At 46.6% G+C, this 19,887-nt stretch overlaps 1 protein-coding gene across 4 annotated transcripts in view; it reads right to left on the bottom strand.

The window, feature by feature from the left end:
- usp19 (ubiquitin specific peptidase 19) overlaps positions 1-19,887 on the bottom strand; it is a 178,350-nt gene that overhangs the window by 154,872 nt on the left and 3,591 nt on the right. For 3 of the 4 annotated variants that reach the window (XM_072473111.1, XM_072473109.1, XM_072473110.1), the window contains exon 3: positions 8,288-8,581. The exons of the other annotated variant lie outside the window; for it this stretch is intronic. In XM_072473111.1, the coding sequence (XP_072329212.1) occupies positions 8,288-8,426 (139 nt within the window). In that variant the 5' untranslated portion in view covers positions 8,427-8,581. The remainder of the gene's footprint in view (positions 1-8,287; positions 8,582-19,887) is intronic. 4 annotated transcript variants of the gene reach the window in all.

Here is a 19,887-nt window from a genome sequence, read left to right as displayed (position 1 = left end):
TCTGCTTTATTTTTCCTGGATTTGGACAAAAATGTGTCTCGTTTCAGGAAATCATCACTTTTCAAGCCCTTGCTTTAATTGTTAGGACATCTGTCAGTCTCAGAAAATGATAGATTTGTATGTGTCATTTCTGTATTGACCATCGCATAGAACATAGAACGATACAGCTCAGTACAGGCCCTTCGGCCCACGATGTTGCACCGAAACAAAAGCTATCTAACCTACACTATGCCATTATCATCCATATGCTTATCCAATAAACTTTTAAATGCCCTCAATGTTGGCATGCTGTGGCTGTGAAGGCTGATCCATGAATGGCAGCTCCCATGGCTGACACAGATGAATAGCCTTGGTCTGATGTTTTTTCCTTCTAGTGGGTTCTCTTCACCACCACCTAGTCATTCTTTTGTCCTCTGCTTTGCCCATGTCCTTCCTGACTGCTCGTCTCCGGGCACTCCACTTAGCAGCGAGGACTTCCTATTCACCGACTCCGATCTTGGTCAACTTAAGGTTTTGCTTGCAGACATCCTTGTATCGCAGGCATGGGTGACCGATGAGTCTTGTGTCGATAGCAAGCTTGCCACAAAGTAAGTCTTTTCAGCCGCCATCCATTTGGCTTGCACGACCCAGTTCACGAAGTCACTACTGATTCAAGGCAGCAAACATGCTGTGGATCCCTGCACACTGCTGCACTTCTGTATTCAGCACTGTCTTGTCATGAGGTGCCCAATATTTGTCAGAGGCAGTAGGTGCAAGCCACTCAATCACTTTTCTTGGCTTGCATAAGTTGCCAGTGTCTCACAATTGCAAAGGAGGGTGTGGAGTACACCAGCCTGGTACACGCGGAGCTTTGTATTTTCAGTTAGTTTGCTGTTAGTCCATACCGGACTTCTCAACTTTGGCAGAACGGCTGCAGCCTTGGCAATCCTGGTTCTGATTTCAGCATCAAGGGACAGGTTGGTGCCAATTGTCGATCCAAGATATGTGAAGCTGTCGATGATCTCTCCATCCTGGTCCAGAACCTCAGTCCTCCTGATGCTGATTGTCAGTGCAAACTCCTTGCAGACCCGGCAGGACTGATATACAAGCTGCTGCAAGTCAGCTTCAGTGTGGGCTGCCAGTAGAGAGACATCAACAAGCAGCAACTCACAAACAAGAACACTACACACTTTGCGCACCAAGTTGAACAGCTTGCCATCAGCTATGGCGTGCAGACAGACACCCTCGTTGGTATCACCAAAAGTGAAAATTAGCATCATGGAGAAATATATACTAGACAGCTGGTGCCAGAATGCAGCCTTTTCCCCTTCGCATATCTCGGAAACCTCTAATGATGCCCCATCGTAACTGATAAAACTGTGCATATAGCAGAAATTATACCGAGTCCAGGCAGGCAGCCTATTTTCCATCTCTGCTGACGAGATTGAAGGTTTGCAGAGGTCTAGGAGGGTAATGTAAAGTGGTCTGAGCTGCTCACGATACTTCGCCTGCAACGGTGAAGCCGCACTGAGACCAGAGCAACATGAGCAAAGACCTTTCCCTCAATACTGAACAAAGATGCCTCAGATACATTGGAGAGTTGGACAGAGAAATGGCAGATGGAGTTCAATCCAGGCAAATGCGAGGTGATGCATTTTGGAAGATCTAATTCAAGAGCGGACTATACGGTCAATGGAAGAGTCCTGGGGAAAATTGATGTACAGAGATCTGGGAGTTCAGGTTCATTGTCCCTGAAGGTGGCAACGCAGGTCGATAGAGTGGTCAAGAAGGCATACAGCATGCTTGCCTTCATCGGACGGGGTATTGAGTACAAGAGTCGGCAGCTCATGTTACAGTTGTATAGGACTTTGGTTAGGCCACAGTTGGAATATTGCGTGCAGTTCTGGTCGCCACATTACCAGAAGGATGTGGATGCTTTCGAGAGGGTGCAAAGGAGGTTCACCAGGATGTTGCCTGGTATGGAGGGTGCTAGCTATGAAGAAAGGCCGAGTAGATTAGGATTGTTTTCATTGGAAAGACGGAGGTTGAGGGGGGACCTGATTGAGGTCTACAAAATTATGAGAGGTATGGACAGGGTGGATAGCAACAAGCTTTTTCCAAGAGTGGGGGTGTCAATTACAAGGGGTCACGATTTCAAGGTGAGAGGGGGAAAGTTTAAGGGAGATGTGCATGGAAAGTTTTTTACGCAGAGGTGGTGGGTGCCTGGAACGCTTTGCCAGCGGAGGTGGTAGAGGCGGGCACGGTCGCATCATTTAAGATGCATCTAGACAGATATATAAACGGGCGGGGAACAGAGGGAAGTAGATCCTTGGAAAAAAGAAGTCAGATTTAGACAAAAGGATCTGGATCGGCTCAGGCTGGGAGGGCCGAAGCGCCTGTTCTTGTGCTGTAATTTTCTTTGTTCTTGTTCTTTGAGACAGGATCTACTCCCATTTGGAAGCAAATGGACGTATTAGTGAGAGGCAGCATGGTTTTGTGAAGGGGAGGGTCGTGCCTCACTAACTTGACAAGAGTTTTTCGAGGAGGTCACAAAGATGATTGATGCAGGTAGGGCAGTGGATGTTGTCTATATGGACTTCAGTAAGGCCTTTGACAAGGTCCCTCATGGCAGACTGGTCCAAAAGGTGAAGTCACACGGGATCAGAGATGAGCTGGCAAGATGAATACACAACTGGCTAGGTCATAGAAGGCAGAGAGTAGCAATGGAAGGGTGCTTTTCTGATTGGAGGGCTGTAACTAGTGGTGTTCCACAGGGATCAGTGCTGGGACCTTTGCTGTTTGTAGTATATATAAATGATTTGGAAGAAAATGTAACTGGTCTGATTGGTAAGTTTGCGAACGACACAAAGGTTGGTGAAATTGCGGATAACGATGAGGGCTGTCTAGAACATGGAACATAGTGCAAAAGGAGGCCATTCGGCCCATCGAATCTGCACCGACCCACTTAAGCCCTCACTTCCACCTTATCCCCTTAACCAAATAACCCCTCCTCACCTTTTTGGACACTAAGGGCAATTTAACATGGCCAATCCACCTAACCCGTATGTCTTTGGACTGTGGGAGGAAACCGGAGCACCCGGAGGAAACCCACGCAGACACGGGGAGAACGTGTAGACTCCGCACAGACAGTGACCCAGCAGGGAATTGAACCGGGGACCCTGGCACTGTGAAGCCACACTGCTAACCCCTGTGCTGCCCCGCCAAGAGGATACAGCAGGTTTTAAATCATTTGGAGACTTGGGCAGAGAGATGGCAGATGGAGTTTAGAACAAAGAACAAAGAAATGTACAGCACAGGAACAGGCCCTTCGGCCCTCCAAGCCCAGGCCGACCATGCTGCCTGACTAAACTACAATCTTCTACACTTCCTGGGTCCGTATCCTTCGATTCCCATCCTATTCATGTATTTGTCAAGATGCCACTTAAATGTCACTATCGTCCCTGCTTCCACCACCTCCTCCAGTAGCGAGTTCCAGGCACCCACTACCCTCTGCGTAAAAAACTTGCCTCGTACATCTACTCTAAACCTATGCCCCCTAGAAATTGACCCCTCTACCCTGGGAAAAAGCCTCTGACTATCCACTCTGTCTATGCCCCTCATAATTTTGTAGACCTCTATCAGGTCGCCCCCTCAATGCTAATGCACTCCATACCAGGCAACATTCTGGTAAATCTCTTCTGCACCCTCTCTAAAGCCTCTACATCCTTCTGGTAGTGTGGCGACCAGAATTGAACACTATACTCCAAGTGTGGCCTAACTAAGGTTCTATACAGCTGCAACATGACTTGCCAATTCTTATACTCAATGCCCCGGCCAATCAAGGCAAGCGTGCCGTATGCCCTCTTGACTACCTTCTCCACCTGTGTTGCCCCTTTCAGTGACCTGTGGACCTGTACACCTAGATCTCTCTGACTTTCAATACACTTGAGGGTTTTACCATTCACTGTATATTCCCGACCTGCATTAGACCTTCCAAAATGCATTACCTCACATTTGTCAGGATTCAACTCCATCTGCCATCTCTCCGCCCAAGTTTCCAAACAATCTAAATCCTGCTGTATCCTCTGACAGTCCTCATCGCTATCTGCAATTCCACTAACCTTTGTGCCATCTGCAAACTTACGAATCAGACCAGTTACATTTTCCTCCAAATCATTTATATATACTACAAACAGCAACGGTCCCAGCACTGATCCCTGCGGAACACCACTTGGCACAGCCCTCCAATTAGAAAAGCATCCTTCCATTGCTACTCTCTGCCTTCTATGACCTAGCCAGTTCTGTATCCACCTTGCCAGCTCACCCCTGATCCAGTGTGACTTCACCTTTTGTACTAGTCTACCATGAGGGACAATCCAGATTAAATTGAATTTAGCCCATCTACACTATTCCCTTATTGTCCATATGTCTATCCAATGACCATTTGAATGTCCTTAGTGTTGGCGAGTCCACTACTGTTGCAGGCAGGGCATTCCACACCCTTACTACTCTCTGAGTAAAGAACCTACCTCTGACACCTGTCTTATATCTATCTCCCCTCAATTTAAAGCTATGTCCCCTCGTGCTAGACATCACCATCCGAGGAAAAAGGCTCTCACTGTCCACCCTATCCAATCTTCTGATCATCTTGTATGCCTCAATTAAGTCACCTCTTAACCTTCTTCTCTGTAACGAAAACAGCCTCAAGTCCCTCAGCCTTTCCTCATAAGATCTTCCCTCCATACCAGGCAACATTCTGGTAAATCTCCTCTGCACCTTTTCCAATGCTTCCACATCCTTCCTATAATGCGGCGACCAGAATTGCACGCAATACTCCAAATGCGGCCGCACCAGAGTGTTGTATAGCTGCAACATGACCTCATGGCTCCTAAACTCAATCCCTCTACCAATAAAAGCTAACACACCATACGCCTTCTTAACAACCCTCTCAACCTGGGTGGCAACTTTCAGGGATCTATCTAACAAAGAGCATGAATACTAAAAGGAAGAAAGAGGATGCCACTTGGGTAATCTGTTCTGCTGTACAATAGCCTGGTTCGTCACCTCAAACTGCCCCTGGAACTAGGGGATCTGGGGTAAAACTCAGCAATTCAGCACAGCTGTACATAGCTCAAAACAGCCCCTCCAGATACAACCCAGTTTAGAGGCACAGAATCCACAAATGCACTGCCAGATGTACTTCTTTTACTCCTGAATTTCACACTCTACCCTGTCACACTTTACCAAACTCCCAGTGCGAATCTCCCTATTCCCCCTCCTCCCAACTAGTCCACTGCTCAGTTTTGTTCAAAATGCATTTAAATAGAAAGATAATATTGCCTTGAAGCAATTTGATGCATTTGGGTCACAGAAAGCAGGTAACATTCAGACCAAAAATGGGGAGCACTTAGTACAGTTCCACACCTCTGCTCATAAACACAATCAACTACAGAACAAGTCAGAACACAGGCACACTCCATGACTTACCATTACTGTCTAGCCTTTGCAATGCATCCTCATTACTTGGCAAATCTAATGATAGTATACAGAAACAGATTCAGTAGATCAGATAGGTTCAAGGGGCACAATTTTTCTTTCTCCCCCAGCCAACTGGAAGATTCAATAAGTTTGCATTTTCCAGGCCAGTAACAGTGTGTCAGATATGGTGTACAGTGAGCACTACACAAATCCCCTTTCCCAACACCCTCCAGCTCAACACAAGGAGGGAGCGCGGGTGCCGAGGAATTATCACCTGTGCAACAGTAATGCATTGAGGGGTCACAGACCTGTGAGGAGGGGGAAAATCTAGTAGTAAGGGTGTGGAATGCCCTGCCTGCAACAGTAGTGGACTCGCCAACACTAAGGGCATTCAAATGGTCATTGGATAGACATATGGACGATAAGGGAATAGTGTAGATGGGCTTTAGAGTGGTTTCACAGGTCGGTGCAACATCGAGGGCCGAAGGGCCTGTATTGCGCTGGAATGTTCTATGTTCTATCCTTGACAATCTCCAACAATAATGCTCAAGAATAGCGAAACACCACCTACACAAACTTCCCAAGCCAAACTCAAATCAACAACCCAAAACACGTTAATTGCTTGGTGTGTATAAAAGTGGCATGAAAAGGCAAATTTAATTCATATTTTTCCCATTTACTTCTTTTCCGCCCTTTTGAGTGTTGATCCAAGACCACCAACAGCTGTGCAACAAATACAGGGAAGTTGCACAAAACACTGACCGCTGTTGTTCCTGTCCCTCAGAGTGGGTGGAGTGGTCAGCAGTCAGTGGCGTGAGCTGTGACCTGAATGGCTCCCCAATAATTATAATATAATAAAGGTCACTTATTACTTGGAAGGCGAAAGTCTGGGTGGGGCAGATGAACAAATACACCAGTCACTAAAGGTTACTCCACAGGATAGCAAGACCGTAAACAAAACCAAGGAATAGGCTTTATTTGGGGGGATAGAACTGAAAGGTAGGGAATTACTGTCAAACCTGCATCGAACTTTGGCTCTACCACACTAGAGTATAGCTTGCAGTTGTTCGCCATATGATGAAAAGGACATCGAGACAGTGAAGAGATGATACTAGAAATTTATAGGTATACAAATCAGCTACGAATTGGCAGGCTGGGTCTCATTTCTCGTGCAAAGTGGCCGAGGGGTGACCTAATAGAAGTCTTGAAAATTCTGAAAGGCTTTGATAAGAGTGGATAGAGAGGACGTTTTCTATTGTGGCCATGGGATTGGGGTAATATACAGACATGGACTGAGGACTGATTAATGGACAGAACAAATAGGAATGAATGAGTCATTCCCAGCTTGCCAGGCTGTGATAGTGAGGTCCTGCAAGGAGCGTTGCTCGGCCCAAGCATTTCACAATCAATATCAATGATTTGGATGTGGGGACCAAATGTAATATTGTTTGCTGCTGACACAAAACTAGTTGGGAAAGTGAAACAAAATGCTGAAATAACTCAGCAGGCCTGGCAGTGGTTGTGGAGAGAGAAACAGAGTTAATGTTTCAAGTCCAATATGATTGTTCTTTGCATTTAAGGGGAAGCATTTGAGGGGGAAGGGAATAGGTGGTTCCAATGATAGATTGAGATGAGGAAAAATAGGAAGGGGTTGGAGTGGAGCTTAAACAGGCTGAGCCGAATAGTGTGTGCCATATATCCCATAATATTGTGTGATTCGATCACTCATACTGCAATGCCTGTAAGAATGTTCCACATTTGGAAAAACTAAGAGAGGCCTTGCATTAACATTATACAAGTTCTCAAAAGTAAAACATGATTTTTTGCTCTTCCACCCACAATGAATAACTTGCAGGTGTATGTGATGTTCTATTCCATTAAAGAATCCAGACTAGTTACGTGAACCAGAAAGTCTAACTTAATTACCTTTGACTCAAGGTCAGAAACTTCCAGACCCCACACAGGAGAAATTGCTACAAGGATTCGTACATCTCAACTTACGCATGCACATTAAATTTATTTAGTTTGAAGTCAAAGAGGACAAACAAGCAAACTAAAAATGCAGAGGCATAAAGAGATTTCTGTATTTATTTGAGTTGGTGTCAAGTCCCATTTACACACCTCTATCGATGTTTGCAAGTTAGGTCGATTCCAGGTCCGGCAATGCCAACTTTATAATCCTCATCTGTTTTCAAATCCTTCCACGAGCTCACTACTCAGCCCTATAACCCTTTGGGATCGATGTTCGACCTATTCGCATCTCTTGTGCATCCCCAATTTCAAGTGTCCGCGATTGGCAGATAGTCAGCTGACTAGGCCCCAGGCTTTGGAATTCACTCCCTAAACCTCTCAGCCCCTCTCGCCTCTCTAAGATGTGTGTTCACTCCCTGTGTCTGCGTGGGTCTCACCCGCACAACCCAAAGATGTCCAGGGTAGGTGGATTGGCCACACTAAATTACTCAATTGGGAAAAAAAAATTGGGTACTCTAAATTTTTTTTAAAAAAAGATGTCTGTTAAAACCCGGTCTCCTGTCCCAACATCTCCTTACGTGCTTGGGAGTCAAGATTTGTTTGATAATGCTGCTGTAAAGCCCCTTTGTTCATTTCAGTACGTCACAGCTACATAAATGCAAGTTATTGCTGACCCTGAGTTACAAGGACAGATTGCCAGAGATCAGAGTTGAAGGAGGCTCAGGGCTGCAGCTTGAACAGCCCAACAAGTAAATGCAAAAAGCTGCAGATCTATTACAACCTTAAGGTAACAGCATGCCAAGAGGAACCGCTGTCCCAACTCAGACTGGACCATCTCTTCCAATTCAAACCTCCTTACCTTTCTTAGGCTCACCACTGACAGTCGTCTTCCCATCCTTATTCTCTTGGTTGACTTTGTCCTTCAGTTTCTTCTTGTTTGTGGCCTCCTCCTGATTCCATCCCAATTTCCTCCTGTTGTTCTCAGCTGTGTTGGCCATTTTCAGTTTCTTGGCCAATACGGGAGCTTTGTTTGCGTCACTGATGGGGTCTGGCTCAGGATTTTGTCGTTTCTTGCCTGGTCCAGCTATTTTGGCGGCTCTGAATGGATGAGCGCTTGGATAATGAAAGACTGGCCTGGACGCACAAAGTCAGACTGCAAGTAGAGTTATGGACAAGTTATTCACTATGTGCTAGAATAGAAAACCGCTTTCAACAGTTAGCACCAGGCTTTTTGAAATGTTATTACAACCACTACATTTTTCAGCATTAACAGCCTCACTTCTCCTGGCTTTGTCAATATCGCCACAAGGGAAGCAAATATACACCCATGGGAGACTCGGCGGTAAATGGTGCAGGTGGAGTAAAGATCATTAAAATCATCACCAAAAGATCACGAAGGATTATCTGGTCAGTATCACACAGCTGTCTGTGTGAACCTGTTGTTACAAATGGCTGAGGCAAAAGTACTGTGTGTTCATAAGCACTTTCGGGGGGGCAGTATGAGAATGTGAAAAGTGCTATACAGGTCTTTATATTAATACCAATTTATTTCACAGGTTTTATGAGGACCATCAATAGTTACCTTGTTTTTTAAAAATAAATTTAGAGTACCCAATTCATTTTTTCCAGTTAAGGGCCAATTTAATGTGGCCAATCCACCTACCTGGCTCATCTTTGGGTTGTGGGGGCAAAACCTACACAGACAGTGGCCCAGGGCCGGGATTGAACCTGGGACCTCGGTGCCGTGAGGCAGCAGTGCTAATCACTGCGCTACCGTGTTGCTCTCTATAGTTATCTTAGTGTAAGAAATTGAAATCACACTAAGTCATGAACAACGCTCCGAGGTTATGTATAACATTTTGCTGCCTTCTGGAATATTCCATAGGTGTACAAACTTCAATGTTCCGTTCCTCAGTAACTGCATCTTGTTACGATCACAGCAGTGTAAACTGCTGAGCAAACCAATTCAGGGGGAAACTCTGCTAACAGGCCATACAGGTCCAGTAACACTTTGGGGATTTTTGAAATTAAAAGGGAAAGGTTTATTAACAAGAATAAAAATTATACAGGCCAGATTACAGTTAAAATTAGTTTTACAAAATATTCTCCCAAAAGACTCCCCACTTGGCCAGTCTCATAAGTAAACACCTTCTGGGTAACGCTACTTTATAGGTGGTTATCTATAAAAATCCAGTATCACCCAAGACAAAATTGCTGTCACTTTAATAAAAGTATGCCACACAACCTCTCAAACGTCCTTTGCTGTGGAAACCCAAGAAACTTCTGGAAAATAAATTTTGCAACTCATTTTTCTGGCTAATTCAATCTTTATTTTCTCCCAGCCCTGGGCTGCTCCCAGAACACCACCAAATCAGCTCAACATACATATCCTTCTTCCCTATCATCTTCAATTCCATTGTTCTCAGGACTTAACTTCTTTCCAAAATATATCATGCCTTTCTTATTGCCCCCACTTTTGGGACAAATAAAATGTAATATCCCACACTTGTTCACTTATGAAACCTTTGTAAGCCGTAAAAGCCTTTTACTTATTTACTTATAAAACCACGACCATAGTTTTCATGACAAACGTATGCACTTAGAACCTTTACTCTCAAGTCTTCAGACAAGCTGACTCCATTAATCTCTCCCAGCTTAATTAAATCATTCAAACAGACTTCTTCACAGAACACAATATTCCCTAAAAAATCTTTCAAAATAACATCTCAACGAGCACAAATTAAAACTCTATTCAAGTGCAAACTATTCAACAAATGTGCATGTCAAGCAATACTAGTAAAAACAAATCAACTCCTATTTGTAAACAAAATGAGAAATAAAAATGAATAGAATGATAGAGATGGGACAGCCAGTCACCTCTGGATGCAATTTAACCTATAGCTATCAGGTGACACTCTAACAGGAATCCTTGTCTAGAAAAGGAGTGTGAATTTGTGATTAAACTATGCTCGTACAGATTAATGCCAGGCTTGTGGGAAAGCACCCAAAAGATTGTAAAACAAACCATGGCACCAGTTTCCAAAATGACGCAAACCAACACATTTCCCTCAGGCAATGACATCTGAACTGCGAGTATCATAAACACATCCTCATAATGCATTTGATCATCCATCCAAAAATACTTCCCGTCACAAAAACACGGTAAATAGGATTGTGTAATTTTGTTATTCATTCGTGGGATGTGAATGCACTGGCAAAGTCAGTATGTGTTGTCCCAACTGCCCATATTCCAATTATCACATCTTGCAGGGAGAACCATGCCCCCCAATAGACAACTTACATCCTGCTCAGCAGCTACATTAGCAACATAGCTCAGGAGAGATTCGGAGGGACGAGTTGGAGCCTGCATGCAGCAAGATATCATAGAATTTACAGTGCAGAAGGAGGCCATTCGGCCCATCGAGTCTGCACCGGCTCTTGGAAAGAGCACCCTACCCAAGGTCAACACCTCCACCCTATCCCCATAACCCAGTAACCCCACCCAACACTAAGGACAATTTTGGACACTAAGGGCAATTTATCACGGCCAATCCACCTAACCTGCACATCTTTGGACTGTGGGAGGAAACCGGAGCACCCGGAGGAAACCCACGCACACACGGGGAGGATGTGCAGACTCCGCACAGACAGTGACCCAAGCCGGAATCGGACCTGGGACCCTGGAGCTGTGAAGCAATTGTGCCATCCACAATGCTACCGTGCTGCCCCTATACCCAGCTGTTCAATTTCACATCAGCATCCTGCAATCAACACCATTGCACATCACAAAATCTGCCACCACATGCTTCAAACTAGTCAGCGAACGACCACTTGTTTTAGTTTTATAATAAGGGGCACTTCCTGTCTCAACTGGGCACAGGTGATCCCATTTTATTTTCTCATTCTTTTATGGGACTGACTTGGCATTTATTGCCCACGCTAATTGCCCTTTAACTTCATGGTTTGCTCGGCCATTTCAGGGGTCAACCACATTACTGTGGGTTTGGAGTTGTATGTAGCATTGGCCAGACGAGGAAAGAATGGCAGATTTCCTTCCTCGTAGGACATTAGTGAACCAGATGGATTTTATTAGGATATTTGTAGTTTTTATAATAATAACGATAACAGCGACATAAACATGAAACATAAAACATTTCCATCCCTACACGTTCTTCGCACCCCCAATAATGAAACAATAACCTAACCCCCCCACCCCCACTAGATTTCGGTCTCTGCTGGCATTTTAATTTTCTCCGAGAAAGTCGACGAATGGCTGCCACCTCCGGACGAACCCTAACATTGACCCTCTTAGGGTGAACTTTATTTTCTCGAGACTGAGAAACCCAGGTCTCTAATTTCGTGGGCTTCGAGTCCTTCCACATTAACAGTATCCGTCTCCGGGCTACCAGGGAAGCAAAGGCCAAAACGGCAGCCTTTTTCGCCCCCTGGACTCCAAGCTCATCCGACAATACAAAGATCGCCACCTCTGGACTCGACACCACCCGTGTTATAAGTACCGTGGACATTGCCTCAGCGAAATCCTGTCAAATTCCTCTAAGCTTTGGGCATACCCAAAACATGTGGACATGATTTGCTGGACCTCCCGTGCACCTCTACCCCAAAAAACTTGCTCATACGGGCCACCGTCATGTGTGCCCGGTGGACTACCTTAAATTGTATCAGGCCAAGCCTGGCGCATGATGAGGATGTGTTAACCCTGCCTAGGGCATCCGCCCACAGACCCGCCTCTATCTCTCCCCCTAGCTCATCTTCCCACTTGCCCTTTAGTTCCTCTATCCGAGTTTCCTCCGACTCCATAAGTTCTTTGTAGATATCTGATACCTTCTCCCCTCCCATCCATGTTCTGGAACCAACCCTGTCCTTTATCCCCCTTGGAGGCAGGAGCAGGAAGGTCGGAACCTGCCTTCTCAGAAAATCCCTTACCTGCAAATATCTAAACTCATTCCCTGCTGGCTGTTCAAATTTCTCCTCCAAATCCTTCAAGCTAGGGAAGCTCCAGTCTATAAATAGATCTCCCATCCTCTTAATTCCTACTCTCTGCCATCTCCGAAACCCTCCATCCAGCCTGCCCGGCACAAACCGATGGCTGTTATAAATCGGGGCCCAGACCGATGCTCCCTCCATTCTCCTATATTTCCTCCACTGCCCCCAGACTCAGAGTCGCCACTACTGCCGGGCTTGTGGAGTAAGGGGCCGGCGAGAACGGCAGAGGTGCTGTTATCAGTGCCCCCAAACTTGTGCTCTTACACGATGCCGCTCCCACACTGACCCCCCCCCCATCTCATCATGGCTATATTAGCCACCCAACAGTAGTTACAAAAGTTTTGCAGCGTCAACCCACCCTCCCCCCAGCTACGCTCCAGCAACTTTCTTCACTCGCGGGGTTTTACCCGCCCACACAAAGCCCAAAATCACCTTATTCATCCGCTTGAAAAAGGCCCTCGGGATAAGGATGGGGAGACATTGAAAGACAAACTGAAATCTGTGGAGGACCATCATTTTCACGGTCTGTACCCTACCAGTCAGTGACAGCGGGAGCATGTCCCATCTGCGAAAGTTTGGGGCGGCACGGTAGCACAAGTGGATGGCACTGTGGCTCGATTCCCCACTGGGTCACTGTCTGTGCGGAGTCTGCACGTTCTCCCCGTGTCTGCGTGGGTTTCCTCCGGGTGCTCCGGTTTCCTCCCACATCCAAAGACCTACAGGTTAGGTGGATTGGCCATGATAAATTGCCCTTAGTGACCAAAATAAAGGTTGGGAGGGGTTATTGGGTTACAGGTATAGGGTGGAAGTGAGGGCTTATGTGGGTAGGTGCAGACTCGATGGGCCGAATGGCCTCCTTCTGCACTATGTTCTAGTTCCTCCTTCACTTGTTCTACAAGCCGGGACATGTTTAACTTGTGCAATGTCTCCCATTCCCGTGCCACTTGGATTCCCAGATAGCGAAAGCTCCTTCCTACCATTCTAAACGGCAGCTCCCCCAATCTCCTCTCCTGGATCGCGAACATCTCACTTTTCCCCATATTCAATTTATACCCCGCGAACCTGCCAAATTCCCCTAAGATCTGTATAATCTCTCCCATCCCCTCGAACGGGTCTGGTATATACAGGAGGTCACCCGTGTAAAGCGAGACTCGATGCTCCACACCTCCCCCCCCACCCTCCGGACCAGCCCTTTCCAGTTCCTGGAAGCTCTTAATGCCATAGCCAATGGCTCTATGGCCAGAGCAGCCAACAGCGGGGAGAGAGACACCCTTGCCATGTCCCTCGGTGCAGTTTAAAATAGCCCGACATCCGCCGATTCGTATGCACAGTTGCTACTGGTGCCCGATACAGCAACCGCACCCAATGAAGCCCTGTCCAAACCCAAACCTTGCTAACACCTCCCACAAATAATTCCACTCCACCCAATCGAAGGCCTTCTCCGCATCCATCGCAACCTCCATCTCTCCCCGCTCTGAGGGCATCACGTTTAAGAGCCTTCTAACATTGGCCGTGAGTTGCCTGCCCTTTACAAACCCAGTCTGGTCTTACCCCATCACCCCCGGGACATAGACCTCTATCCCTGTGGCCAATATCTTAGCCAGCAGTTTGGCGTCCACATTAAATAGGGAGATCGGCCAGCATTACCCACATTGCTCAGGGTCCTTCTCCTGCTTCAGAATCAATGAGAGCAAGGCCTGCGACATTGTTGGGGGAAGGACTCCCCTCTCCCTTGCCTCATTAAATGTCTTCACCAGCAGTGGGACCAATATCTCCAAGAACTTCTTGTAGAATTCCACCGGGTAGCCATCCGGCCCCGAGGCTTTGCCCGACTGCATGACCTCCAGCCCCTACATTACTTCCTCAATTTCAATTGGGACTCCCAGCCCTTCCACCAGTTCTTCCTCCACCCTCGGGAACCTCAGTTGCCCCAAGAACTGCCTCATCCCCTCCACCCCAGCCAGGGGTTCCAACTCGTATAACTTGCTATAAAAGTCCTCAAACACCTCATTCATCCCCACTGGGCCCAGGACCGCATTCCTACCTCTGTTCTTCACTCTCCCTATCTCTCTGGCCGCCTCCCTTTTCCTCAACTGGTGTGCTAGCATTCCACTAGCCTTTTCCCCATGCTCATAGACCGTTCCCCTTGCCTTCCTCAGTTGATCCACCGCCTTCCCCTGTAGATAACAGCCCAAACTCCACTTGTAACCTCTGCCGCTCCTTCAGTAGCCCCGTATCCGGGGCTTCTGAATATCTCCTATCCATCTGGAGTATCTCCCCAAACAACGTCTCTGCTCGTTCCACCTTTTCCCCATGGACCCGTATCGAAATTAATTCCCCTCTAACCACTGCCTTCAGAGTTTCCCACACAGTTGCTGCTGAGACTTCCCCCGTATCATTTATTTTCAAATAGTTCTGGATGGACTTGCGCACCCGCCCCCTCAACTGCTAATAGTCCCACATCCAACCTCCATAACGGCGCTGCCCTCTCTCCATACCAGCCCGTAGATCCACCCAATGTGGGCATGATCCGACACCATGATTGCCGTGTACTCGGTATCAACCAACCCAGCAGTAGAGCCCTGCTCAGGATAAAAAAGTTGATCCGAGAGTATACTTTGTGGACGTCACTCTTGGCCGCCCGTACCTCCATGGGTCTACTCCCCCTATCTGCTCCATTCCTTGGCTATGGCTGGCACCCTCCCTGTCCTAGATTTTGACCGGTCCAATCCTGGATCAATGACTGGATTGAAATCTCCCATGATCAGATTATGTGACTCTAGGTCCGGGATCTTATCTAACACCCGCCTCATAAATTCCACAACATCCCAGTTTTGTGCATATATATATTCACGAGTACCACCCGCATCCCCTCAAGCTTCCCACTCACCATAATGTACCTGCCCCCCGCCCCGCCGGACACGATTCTCCTCCCTCAAATGCCACCCGTTCATTAATCAGGATCACGACCCTCCTGGTCTTCGAGTTCAGCCCTGAATGAAATACCTGGCCGACCCACCCCTTCCTCAATCTGGTCTGGTCAGTAACCTTTAGTTGTGCCTCTTGTAACATTGCCAAGTCCACCTTCAATCCCCTCAGATGCGCGAACACGCGAGCCCTCTTAACCGGCCCATTTAGCCCTCTGACGTTCCAAGCTATCAGTCTAGATGGGGGTGATTGCCCCCCCCCCCCCCCCGATTCGCCATCACACGTCTTAGGCCAGCCACCAGCTCGCGTCCCTCGCCTCCTCGGGCCCACCCTCGGGCATCTGCCGTCCTTGACCTCCCCTTTGTCCCCTAGCAACAATTCGTCCCCTGTCAAGCAGGCCCCCCCCCCCCCCCCCCCCGCCGGCTTGGACATACATATTCAAAGCATCACAGTCCCCAGTAAACAAACACTAGAAAAAAATCCCCCCACCCAACTTCCAATGTAAGAGTTAACTTTACATTTCTGAGCTGCTGCTGAAACATCTTAGCACAACGAAAACCAAAGAAAAAAGGAAGGGGCAAAAGCAACCCAAAAAATAAACGGACAAGCAACAAAAATAACCCCTTGTTACAGAGAGCACTGCATAGTCAAAACAACACAAGTGATTTTGACCAAATCGCCACCGCAATGCCCTCCCCCAAGGTTCAGTGACTTAATCCCCTGCTAGCCTTTTGTCCTTGATAAAGTTAATCACTTCGTCCGGTTATTCAAAATAAAGTTCCTGACCCTCAAACGTGACCCAAAGACGTGCTGTATACAACATCCCGAACTTCACCCCCTTCTTGAAGAGGGCCGATTTTAACCTGTGGCCAGTTCCACGCCCAGGTCCTGGTAGATGCGCAACTCACAGTTCTCCCACTTGCAGCTCCGCACCTGCCTGGCCCACCGCAAAATCTGTTCCTTGTCCAGGAACCGGTGCATTCGCTCCACCATCGCCCTCAGCGGTCCATTTGCTCACAGCTTCCTTGCAAGAGCTCTTTGCGCTCTGTCCACTTCCAAGGGTTGCGTAAACACCCCATCTCCCATCAACCTTTCCAGCATACTTGCCACATATGCCCTCGCGTCCGATCCCTCTCAGGGAGACTGACGATCCTCAGGTTCTGTCTCCTGGACCAGTCCTCCAGCTTCTCTGGCAACCTTTTCTGGTGGTCCTTCATCAGCCCCAACTCAGCCTCCAAAGCAGTTAGATAGTCCTTGTGCTCGGACACCTTTTCCTCCACCTTCTGAATCGCCCTTCCGTGGATTTATAGTCCCACCCGATCAATCGATGCCTTAAATCGGGTCCAGCGTACCTTTCTTTAGCTTGGCGAAGCTCTCCTCAAAAGAACTTCACCAGCTGTACTGCCGACCACTCTGCCGCCACACCTGGATCCTGAGACTCTGCCATGCTTTCCTGCACTGCCGGCTCTGCACGCGACTTCCTTGCTTGACTATGTCTCCTTACACGGCCACTTCTAGTCCACTGCTCCATACACTGGTGGGGGATTTCGCCTCACTGTCTCACTCTCCACCGATTTATCAAGTGAAATTCCGAAAAAACAAGGCGAAAAGGTCCAAAAGTTGTGACAAGCGAGAGTTACCAAATGTGCGATCTCCTACTCCATGGCCACCACCGGAAATCCTATATTTTGACTATTAGTTGGATTTAAATTCCCCAAACAGCCATGGAGGGATTTGAACTCATGGCCCCTGGATTATTATCCCAGCGACATTACCAGATCCTCGTTTCAAACGCGGGAAGCAGTCACATTGAAGTCTGGTTTATCTCACGTCCATAACTCCACTTTCCTATTGTCGAATCACTTGATTTCTTAATGTCCAATTGCTTTCAGTCTTGAATACTCTCCATTACTGTACCCACTGGGGTAGAGAGACACATCAAGATACATGGAGAAAGGGATTTGGCAGTGCCTTTAAAAAACTGGATGTGAAAGATCCCATGGCATCATTGGAAGAAGAACTTCACACATGTTATTCCAGTCACCTATTTTCCCTTCTGAGGCTGAGCAATGAATTTGCACATCATACCACAATCATTTCAAAAATAGATTCAGGGATCTCAGTCCAATTTAGTAAAAATTAAGTAAAAAATTCTGTGAATCCAGATAGCTAGAACCAAATGGACAACATGGATACCAAACAGGAGATAAAACAACAGCAGCTGCAGTATAAATTGTGGCAATTCAAACAATCCAACATCTTCACAGACCATACATAGGAAGAGTAGGCCATTCAGCCCCTCGAGCCTGTCCCACCATTCAATGAGATCATGGCTGATCTGTGACCTAATTCCATATACCCGCCTTTGGCCCGTAACCCTTAATATCTTTACTTAACAAAAATCTATCCATCTCAGATTTAAAATTAACTGATCTCACAAACTGCTGTTTGAGGGACAGAGTTCCAATCCTCTCCCATCCTTTGAGTGAAGAAGTTCTTCCTAACATCTCTCCTGAAAGGTCTGGCCCTAATTTTTAGACTATGCTCCCTAGTTTTAGAATTTCCAACCAGTGGAAATAGTTTATCTTTATCTACCCTGTCTTTCCCTGTTAATATATTGAATACTTTGATCTAATCACCAGAGAAGTACACAAAACATCATTAACACAGGAATTTGTTGGATCAAAAGACAATTTAACTGAAAAGTCTTGTGTGGATCAACCCCCTGCTAATCCCTTCACCAACCAGATATGCATGGAGCTGCCAGTTGGACCCACTTTGTTTTTTGTTCCAACAACCCTCTCTTATAATAATCACAACTCAATTATCTTTGGCGAAAAAGTTCTGCCCGACTTGAATTTTGCTGTTAATTTGATCGCTTCCCGACTGTTAACACTTTCACGCAGAATTCCTCTTTCATGCTTTGCTAATCAAATGGTTACACATCAATCATGCATCTTATTTTTGGGGGCTTTGTTTTGCACACCAATAAAGTGAACCTTGTACCCATACCCCTGCAGGGGCAATGTCCGTCTACCTTCCTGCAGCTGGGCTGACATGTCACAACACCTGGTTATTGTTTGAAGGTGTAACACCGGTATCGCTGCAACACCCGAATAATGCTTTGGAACAGTGTGGGGGGTTCTAGAATGCATTGCACAATGCTGCCAGTTCAGATGATTAAAACAAGATGGTGTGGAAGGACACATGGAATGACTATTTAGGACAAATGATCAACGAGGTAGGCATTTTAAGAAATGTCTTAAAAGGAGGAGAGAGGCAAGATTCTCAGCATATCAATTTCCGAGATTAGGAGCTGCAAATACAGCAACCCAGTTACTTATTGAGAGCTGACCGGCTTTTGGCTGAGGAAACAGTGCATCAGCATCAGATAGGTAGTCGGGAAAGTGGAAAAGGAAGAGAATGTTAATTACTGGATTTATCAGTGTGAGCAGTATTATCAGTAATCGGTTTCATGAGAAACAAACATATTTTGGAAAAGTTCATGAGACCATTTAAATCTGTGGAAGAAAGGAAACAGGTTAATATTTCAGGTCCTTGACCTGTTCTCACACAGGAGGGTCACTGACTGGAAACATTAAGCCGTTTTCGCCTATCCTTCGCTGCTGTCTGACCGGCTCCTGTGTTTCTCCAGCATATTCCATTTTTATTTCAGAATTCTAGCACCGTGTTGCATTTTGTAAACACATCATTGCTCTGAACTGCTTTGATGTCAGGGATCTAACCAAGTATTATTTAAGAAATACTAACAGCTGTCCACAGGAGCCACACCACTGGAGGGTGATTACTCTGACTTGTCATCACCTCAGCATATAATTGGCAGTAAAGGGTAGAGGGTGCTACAGGATCTGAACTTCTAATAAGATGTTAACTGCATTCAGTCTAAGTTCCAAGAGCATATTGCATGAAGATATTTATTATTTTAGTGACAACAGTATTGTTTGGGTAAATGAACTTTTGTGGTCAGACAAAAACCTTCTCATGATAACTGTCCCAAAGCCACAAGAATAGAATCCCTTTCGTGCACAAGGAGACCATTCGACCCAACATGTCGTACTGACCCTTCAAATGAGCACTCCATCCATATCCACCCGCACCCCGACAAGTCCCATAATCTAATCTGCACATCCCTGGACACTCAGGGGCATTAATCATGGTCAATCCCACCTACCCTGTAAAAATACACTAAGTTCACTGTACCTTAGGGTAGTTGTCTGTATTGACATGCTTCCCATGTTAAGGGAATTCCCAAATAAGGAAATTCGGCATGTCCACATTAACCCTTACCAACTTTTACAGATGCACCATAGAAAGCATCCTATCGGGCTGCATCACAGCCTGGTATGGCAACTGCTCGGCCCAGGACCGCAAGAAACTACAGAGAGTCGTGAACACCGCCCAGTCCATCACACAAACCTGCCTCCCATCCATTGACTCCATCTACACCTCCCGCTGCCTGGGGAAAGCGGGCAGCATAATCAAAGATCCCTCCCACCCGGCTTACTC

The sequence above is a fragment of the Scyliorhinus torazame genome, chromosome 13 (genome assembly GCF_047496885.1).
Source record: "Scyliorhinus torazame isolate Kashiwa2021f chromosome 13, sScyTor2.1, whole genome shotgun sequence".
In the NCBI taxonomy this organism is placed as follows: domain Eukaryota; kingdom Metazoa; phylum Chordata; class Chondrichthyes; order Carcharhiniformes; family Scyliorhinidae; genus Scyliorhinus; species Scyliorhinus torazame.
This window is presented reverse-complemented; position numbering and strand designations above follow the sequence as displayed.